The sequence below is a fragment of the Parus major genome, chromosome 28, assembly GCF_001522545.3.
Source record: "Parus major isolate Abel chromosome 28, Parus_major1.1, whole genome shotgun sequence".
Lineage (NCBI taxonomy): Eukaryota > Metazoa > Chordata > Aves > Passeriformes > Paridae > Parus > Parus major.
This window is the reverse complement of record NC_031797.1, coordinates 422,405-431,148: the sequence shown is the minus strand read 5'-3', so window position 1 is coordinate 431,148 and position 8,744 is coordinate 422,405. Positions and strand designations below refer to the sequence as shown.

Here is an 8,744-nt window from a genome sequence, read left to right as displayed (position 1 = left end):
TGCCCTGTAAAGAAACTGACACTTTTGGGTGGTCTGGCACCACCCAAGGAAAGGGCCTCCTTTCCTTCTGACTCTGATGGGAGGTGATACAGAGGATTGAAGGAAACTGAAATCCTCTTTTTCTTACTCAGGGAAGATGGGGCTGGTGGGTCATGCAGGTACTGAGGCACATCTAGACTCTGCAGCTCTTCTGCCATGTGGGTGATTGTTACCTGCTGGGGGTTATTCAGTGCTTGTTGGGAGAGATGATTTTTAAATTTTTTTGCATTTGTTTGTTTTCTTTATGGGAAAGCATCAGAAAAAAATAGGTAAGTTTTACTTCCCATTTTCCAGAAATTGGAGAATTCTTCAAATGGAAGAATTCATGGGTTGCATTTCTGGGGCACATTTGGGATGGAAATTATTTGGATACATACAATTATGCAATTAATTTGAATGAATCAACTTTCTAATTTTAAGAACAATGGTAAGGCGGTGGTCATGGGTGGGGAGATGAAAATCCACACCCATACTCCAAGTGCTTATGAGACAACAGCCTCGTTTATTATTCAGAACTCACTTAAATACTTAATTCAAATCTCCTGGGCTTTACAGCCATTGGCTGAGATCTCTCTCCCTGCTCAGCTTCTTGACCAGTCAGTCATGTGCTTTCTTCTCAGCTTGGATGGGGCTGGCTGAGGGTCCCCTATAATGTATCCAGGGACATGTTCAGACATGAAGTAGGCTAGCTGAATTGGATTTGTGTTATGGTCAGATTCACTGTGTCCACTCCAGGCCAGCTGTACTATGACAATACTGTGACAGACAATCATTGCAGAACCACAGAAAGTGTGAAGAGATGTACCAACAGTGAGCTTTGCTCTTCAAAGTGCTCTCAGGTGTCCCCCTGAAAATTAAAGCTTCTGATAATGTTTTCATAGTTTTAGTTACTTTCCCATGAAAGTCCTGTAAACATAAGTTGTTTATCACATTCATTTTAAGAAATGTCTTTTGATGGACGTTTCACATGACCAGTGTGCTTGGGAAGGTGGTGGCTTAATTATCCAATCCCTGGTCATTGTCGAGAATCTATAAATACTGGAGTCAGAGAATAAAGTGACAGGTTTATGTTCTGACACTGAGAGTGGTCGTGTGAATCATTTCATGTCCTTTAGCGACACTCAAGGTTCTTCCTTCCCAAGGCCAGAGGAAGTTTTGAGGTAGCACATTTTGTTTTGCAGAGGACTCAGATTTCTCAGCACTGCAGAGCTCAGGCTTAGGGCAGTTATGTACTTCTGCAGGTGGCATTTAACCTTGTGTCTCCCTTGTTGAGGCAAACCTGCCCCTTCACAGCTGCCCTAGAACTGGAGCCCAGTCTCGGGTCTCCAGCAGGGTGGTGCTGATCCCTGCGCATGGTGGGGTTAGGGCGGGTGGGTGAGATCCCAAAAGTCTTGAGAAGAAAGGCCCAAGGAGTCTCTGGGCTGAAGCTTTTCTTTCATGATCAATTTCAGCTTCCTCCCTACCCCAACAAGCCTATCATGGGAAAAATGCACCAGTTTGGTGGTGATACTCTGGTTTGGTTTTGTTTTCCAGCGACACAAGCAGCAGGACTGTGTAAGTCTCACTCCCTGTCTCCTTGGTGAAATGCTCTGTGAAAAATTCCAGGCTTTTTCATTCATACTCCCATTCTGTCCAAATGTTCCTTTTAGGCAGATATTTTCCTTTGCCATCCTCTGGCCTTGTAATCATGTGAAAATTCACCCCAGTCATTAGATTTTTCCCCTGGGTAGCTGTCAATGCTTTCTGACACTCCTTTAATTTAAGTATTGAAATTCTGAACATTTTTTTTTTTAAGGGAAAATTACAGAAACCTGAACTTTTAAGACATCTCCTACATAAATACAGATTGTTCAATCAGTAAATTTTAAAAAATTTAACTTGCTTGAAGAGCAAGCAAGTTTGCTTGTTTGTTTACTTGCTCGTAGAATTCGTCTGGAATAGTGCTTTGGCTATTACTCTTGGTAAATTGGTGCCAATGAAGGGGGGAAAAAATTATGTGGGGAAACTAAATACAGGTCATCTGTCCTTGCAATTGGAGCACAAGGCAGTGTATCTGCCCCCTCCATCGCAGCCTGTCCTGACCTGTGCGGTCAGGACAGTGGGGTCCTGATGGTCCTGACCTGTCCTGGGGTTTAGTGGGGTGGGAGTCCCAGGGAAGGGGCTGTGCCACACAGTAACTTGTGTGTGTGTTCCTTGTTCAGGGGACTGCAGTGCAGAAATCAGTGAGTCATCTTCTCTTCCTTACAATGAATTATTTACAGAGTCTCTCTAGGGTGGTGGGTTTGGTTTTTTCACTTTAAAAGTGTAAAGTAACCAGAAAAGTGGTTGGGGTTGGAGGGAAGGAGGATGTATTTGAAAATCAAGAATTTGAGATGACTAGAGATGATGTTTGGGGCTGGGAATGGGTGGCAGCAGTGGTGATGCCAGCAGACTGGGAGTGTCCTGGTCCCCTTGGAAGCGAGTGACCTCTGAAAGAACATTTCCAGCCCCAGATTTGCACAGGACAAACTGCACCATTCCTGACAGAGCAGAGCTCCAGGATGGGGGTAGGACAAGGCTTTGGATGGCTGAGCTGTGGCAGAAACCCACCCTGGGGCATATGCAGGTGGTTACAGGGAAGGAGACACGGGGTATATCCAAATCAATATCCCACAACCCACCTGTGCTGGTTTACCTTCTTTTTCAGAGAAGCAAGTCAAAGAACTCAGTGAGTATCATTCTCTTTCATACGTGAGAGACTTCTCAGCTGGGCCTTTATCTCATCTGAGTTTTGTATGTGTGCCCTGGTTTTGGTTTTCCTTTTGGGAAAGGAAGAGGTTGCAAATACAGAACTTGTTTCAGAAGTTATTTTCCATTGGTCTCTGTGTGGCTTTACACTGTTCCCTGTAATTATTCTATACTGAGAAGAAAATGCCTTCAGTTTTCAAAGTACAAACTGATCATAAATGTATGTCTGAATCATACATCTGAATCATACATCTGAATCAGGACTGGCAGCATGGTTGTATTTGTAGAAAATGGATGGAGCCCTTTCACATAGTCAGACACCTAAGTTTTGAAGCAACACACTGACTTTCACAAAGATAACAACTCAGAAAATGAGCAGCAACACTGGCATATCATTACCCTGAGTTAATCCAGTACAAGTGTGTTTGATTAGCTTTCACCTGTGGGCTGGTTTTTTTTTTGTTTGTTTGCTTGTTTGTTTTTAAAAAGCATGGAGAAGATATGCAATGCCTATAGAAGAAGGTAATTACAATTTGTTTTTTCAGGGTGCTGAATCATTTTCCCTGCTTTATTCTCCCTCCTTGGCAGTTCCCCTATTGCAGGCTGTTAGGGGTACCAGGGGTGGTTCTGCCAATCTCCCTTTAGCAAAGGAAGTGTAACACCCAAATTCCTTGTACATTTGGTGCATGCTCCAGTTTCAGGCAAATCTGGAGAGTCCTGGTCCTCAGTGAGCTGTGTCCTCACATTTCACCCATCTGGGGTCTTCAGCCTGAAGGTCTGCTGACAATCTTCTCATTTCTCTGCAACTTTTTCTGTTCATTGAACCCACATTGTGATCCTGTGCACCTTCCCCTGCCACAATCTGCCAGCTCTCACTCCCACCCTGCTTCTTCCTTAGGCAACTCCAGCCAAGAGCTCCCCTGGGGTGAGCTCTGCCTTGATGTATTGGTTCCATCTCAGCTGCAGTGAACATGATTCTGGATCCAGACACAGCCCACAGGGACCTTGTCCGGTTTGATGATGGCAAAAGTGTGAAACAAGGTGACACACAACAGGACATCCCTGACATCCCTGAGAGATTTAACCCATGCTGCTGCATGCTGGGCTGTGATGGCTTCACCTTCAGGGAGACATTACTGGGAGGTGAAGGTGATGGACACAGGAGGATGGGCCATGGAGGGTCTCTATAGAAGATGTGAAAAAGAAGGATGATATTGAATTTAAGCCTGAGAAAGGTAGCTGGGAAGTGAGGCTGTTGGAAGGGTACTTCCTAGCTCTCACATCTCCTAATTGCACCCTCCTTCCTGAAGTCAGTACCCCCGAACAGATCTGGATCTATCTGGATTAAGAGGGATGGGTGGCATTTTTCAGTGTTTATGAGAGTATTTCCATCTTCACATCTCCACTGGTACTGTCTGAATGGAAAAAAATACACTTTTGGTTCTGTCTGGGTCCTGGGACATTTCAAAATATGACTGTGATGAATGGAATGGAGTAAGAAAAGGCTTTTCTGGGAGAACTTGTTAGTTCATACTCACAGAAGGATTGAGGTTAGAAGGAACCTGAGGAGGTTTCTGTGGCAACCAGCTGCTCAGAGCTGGGTTAACCTGAGGGCTACGTTTGCTGTCTTTGGACCTTGTTTGGCTGAGCTGTGTAGGTTTCCCAGGGCAGAGATCTCATTATGTCTCTGGAGCTCTCTCTCTGCAGAGAGCTGCATCTCTCTCAAGGGTCTGAACCAACCCTTTCTCTTTGGTCAGAATTCCTCCAGTTGCAACTCATGTTGTCAGAGGTTCAAAGGAACAGAGATATTTTGGGAATGCTTGCGATAAAATTACTTTGGTGTTATTTGTCTGCATGCATGTCAGCATCAAGACTCTCTGAGCAATATCTCCTTCTCCTTTCAGCCTGTAGGATTTGCCAGCACTTAGGAGAAAATGGCTCACTGTATGCTGCTGGAGCCAATGAAGTAATGTCAGCGGGGCAGTTATGTCTGTTGGGGTAAGGAAAGGGTTACAGAAAGAACAGCAGCAGCAACATCAGGGGTTTGAACAAACTACACAAGGTGAACAAGAAACCGCTTCAACCAGAACATGAAGAAATCTGAAACAAAATGTTTTTTCTGCCCTACTGACTTGTGACTCTGGAAAGAATAATAGATTGTTAATAGATGTCAAGAATACAGATTTGTTGTAGAACTGTGATTAGTTTTAAGCTTGCAGTCAAAAACAGCTTTTGGGCTAAGGATGTAAATTTGGCGAGCTTCATAAATAAAGTAGATTCACTTTCACCTAGCTTGTGTCTCTCGCCTTCATACATCACACAAGTCTATGGCTGTACTTGTCCCCACACCTGCTAGCAGCACAAACCCTGGGGACGAGTTCACCTGCCACCTGGTGGGCAACTCCAGATTATTTTGCTGTAGGGGAAGTTGCCCCCTGCAAGAGGAGGAGAGCAGTGCATTCTTTCTCAGACATGCTTTCAAACCAGATCCTCCAGTCAACTGGTGTCCAGCAGGCATGGTCCTTCCCGAGGGAGGGCTTCACCCAGATACAGCTGGTAAGGAAGGAGACTTCAGTACAGGTACAGGTGGTGAGTTGCAACAAGTGCCCAGACCTTTCTCCTGGAGAAAAGGTAAATACCTTCATAAGGTGTGCACAGGTTTGATGATCTGTTATGTGATCAGGAACAGGAAACAGTTAAAAGGCTATGCTCCTATTAGAGGAGCTAAGATGGGTGTGGACAGGTGTTTTCAGAACCATGTTCCTCTGGCACTGAGAATGAGGCACCTCAGAGCTGGTGACCCACAAAAGTAGAGCTCTACTTCAGTCTCTACCCTCCAGCATCACACCAGGCCCAGAATTGGCACTTTATCAGCTCTAGACACCCATGAGTAAGGTCTGCAAGGAGAAACTGTACCAGAGGCACAGAGGGAACACTGTAAAAGAGATGAGTGCTCACAGTGAGTGACTGTTAAGGGACCATGAAGCCTTCAGCAGAGACCTATGTGAGGTAGCCCACCTTCTGGCAGCTGAGGTCTGAGATATGGTTGAGAGGGTGCCACAACCTCTCAGGAGCACAGATTGCTCTCCACTGCTGCTCTTCCATGTGGCACAAATTGCACATAAGCCAGAACCTGGGCAAAATCAAGAAAGATTATAAAGCCCTGGGGGCCCAAGTAAAAAATATTGGTGCCCAAGTAATCTTTTCCTCCATTTTACCCATAAGAGGAAAGGGGATAGCCAAAAATAGATGTATAATGCAAATTAATTTCTGGCTTTGTGGATGGTGCCATCATGGGCATTTGACTTTTATGGTAACAGGATGTTCTTCAATGACTACAGCCTGTTAGGAAAGGATGGGATCCACATGTTTGCAAGAGGTCAGGGAACCTGGCAGCAGGCTGGACATCTTGGACAGCTGGGCTTTAAACTGAAGGACTTGGGGGCGCTTCCATCATCACGTCCAAGAATAAGCCAGGACCCCCGGAGTAGTGGCAAATGTTCCTTTGTGGCCTCTCAAGATGAGAGCAGAAGGCCAACCACCTCAGGGCTGTGTATGGCTGTGGTGTATCCTCTTGGACCTCTGCTGGGAAGGTTGCCTGCTCCATTACCTCTGAACTGCCTGCAGAACAACGAACACAGCATGGGGAACAAACAGGGAGTATTAGCGAGCTGTGTGCGGTCACAGGGCCATGGTCCCATTGCAGTTACAGAGATGTGGTGGGATGGTTTGCATGACTCGAATGCTGGTGTGAATGGCTACATACTAAGAAAGACAGTTCAGCAAGGCGAGGTGTGTTGTCTTTTAAGCAAGGCAGACACCCTGGTTCAGGAACAGCAAGGTGGTCCCCCCTTGGCCACTCGGTCCATTGCACACAGACATCGATGTGATGGATGGCAAAATGGCGTTTATTGCTGGAGAATTTGACATTTTATAACCTAGGTTCACTGTGTTAATGCCATCTGCTTTCATCACAGCTAGGTGCTATTGGCTAATTGCGGGAGGCATTACCATACTAAAGAGGAAGGGGGGGTTACTATCTTTCTGTTACATCCTGATATCTTCTGAGCTGCCAGGCCCTGCTTCTACAGCAGCTTCTTCTTCCCCCCTCTTTATCCCTAATCAAATTTGCTAGAATATAAGGTGTATTAGTCTTAAAAAATTTTAACGTTATTTTCTATATATCTATCTCTAAACATTTTGTCTAATTTATCTATACTATAAAAAGTTTTAAAAGTAGATATTATAAACTTGAGTAAAGTATAGGGTACACTATACTTAAGTAAAAGGCTAAAAACTTATAAAATAGACACCACAGTTTTTCATTAGTAAGCATAAGGCACATGCGGTGACCAAGTGTATTTTTAAAGCATCTGTTGCCTTTCTATAAACAGAATGTTAACTCTTTCTAGTCGGCTCTTAACAAAGGACACAAGCTTATTTAAAATACACGGTCCAAAGATTAACACAAGTAAGTTCATCCCAACTGGCCCAATCAGGGTAGACACCAGGGTGGTCAGCCATGGAGATTGATCAAACCAGGATTGGAACCAGCTTTGCTGAGCTTCTCTCTCTGTCTTTCGTTGAGACAGCCTGTCTCGTAGCTCTGCCATGGTGTCTCTCACTACTCCGGTGTGGTCTGCATAGAAACAGCATTCTTCTTTCAGGGCGATGCAGAGGCCTCCCTGCTGCATGAACAGAAGGTCGAGACCTCGCCTGTTCTGCAAAACAACTTCAGAGAGTGAGGAAACTGACTTTTCTAGAAAGGATATGGATTTCTCGATTCTCTGCAGATCTTCATCTACAGTCATCTGTAGCTGAGAGAAACTCTGACTCTGGGTTACCAGAGCGGAGACACCCGTGGCTGCTCCGGTCGCTCCCAAGCCGAGCAGCATTGCTATTGGCAGTCCTGTCAACAGCTCTCTTTTCTGAAGGCGGCCTGCTCACTCAAGGTACTGGTTCACTTCTTCTCCGGAGTGGTATAGGACTCTGGGGATGATAGCAGCTAATACACAAAAGTCAACAGAGGAGTTAAAGCTTTGGGTATAGATGCAAGGGCTTAGCCCACTGCGGTTGCAAACCCACATGCCAGACAGGGGGCAATTGCCCATTTCTTAGACTTGTCCACCTGCACAGTGGTCGCACAGACTTTTTTGTCAATAACAGTGGCTTTGCCTACACAAAACCCTCGCCCTGTCATGTGGCTGATGGTGATTCTGTGAGAAGGTGACTCACTGCGGCACTGGACTGGGGCCTCAGCATTAGACCACATCGGCTGGTTGTTAAGGGCCACAGCCTCATAGAAAGGGGCCTGTGTGTCATAACACAGCCAGCAGGATTCTGTGGCATTGGGGTTGGATTGATTCAGAGGTAAAAAGGTGACATCTAACATTCAATAGAGCGAATCAAAAGCAGTGGCTTCAGATCTTTGGGGAGAAGCTTCTTGCTTATGCAGTGGGTATAAACTATTAGATTGTGGGTTCTCAGCCTGTACTACAAGGTTGGGGCTAATTGCTTCAGGTGTCATGACTGGGAGTCGGATAATTTGTACTACTTCACTGGGATCTTTGCCAGGCTTGTGCAAGAATACTGACCACATTCTTCCGGTGGTCCAGCCCACATCTTTATGCTGGCTGCAGGACCTGCATGATCATTTGATGACAGACTTTAGATTGGTCATCATAAAAGCCATAAAACACTTGCCATATGGAGTTGAAACTGGGACGCAGTTTCAACTGGGGCCTGCCAGACCCCAGGTTACCTGCAGAAACTCGTCTGCTTTTGGTGGTGCCCACCTGTTACTCAGGACTATTGTTTCGCACCCCCAATAGCCACAAAACCAATACCCTGGTTCGTGGCAGTAGTCTTTGTCTGGGTTAGAGGCCGGGCACCAGTATGACTGGTACAGCTCAAAGCGAGGGTGGATGTTATGAGTTACTATACCAGGGAAAATGTCTCGGATGAGCACAAAGAACCTT

The 8,744-nt window shown here is 45.6% G+C and overlaps 1 protein-coding gene across 1 annotated transcript in view; it reads left to right on the top strand.

The window, feature by feature from the left end:
- Positions 1-5,057, top strand: part of LOC107215336 (butyrophilin subfamily 1 member A1-like) — a 13,600-nt gene extending 8,543 nt beyond the window's left edge. The window contains 3 exon segments of the mRNA XM_033520202.1: positions 3,665-3,887; positions 3,889-3,942; positions 3,944-5,057. Coding sequence (XP_033376093.1) covers positions 3,738-3,887; positions 3,889-3,942; positions 3,944-4,264 — 525 coding nt within the window. The 5' untranslated portion in view covers positions 3,665-3,737 and the 3' untranslated portion in view covers positions 4,265-5,057.
- Positions 5,058-8,744: the final 3,687 nt, after the last annotated feature.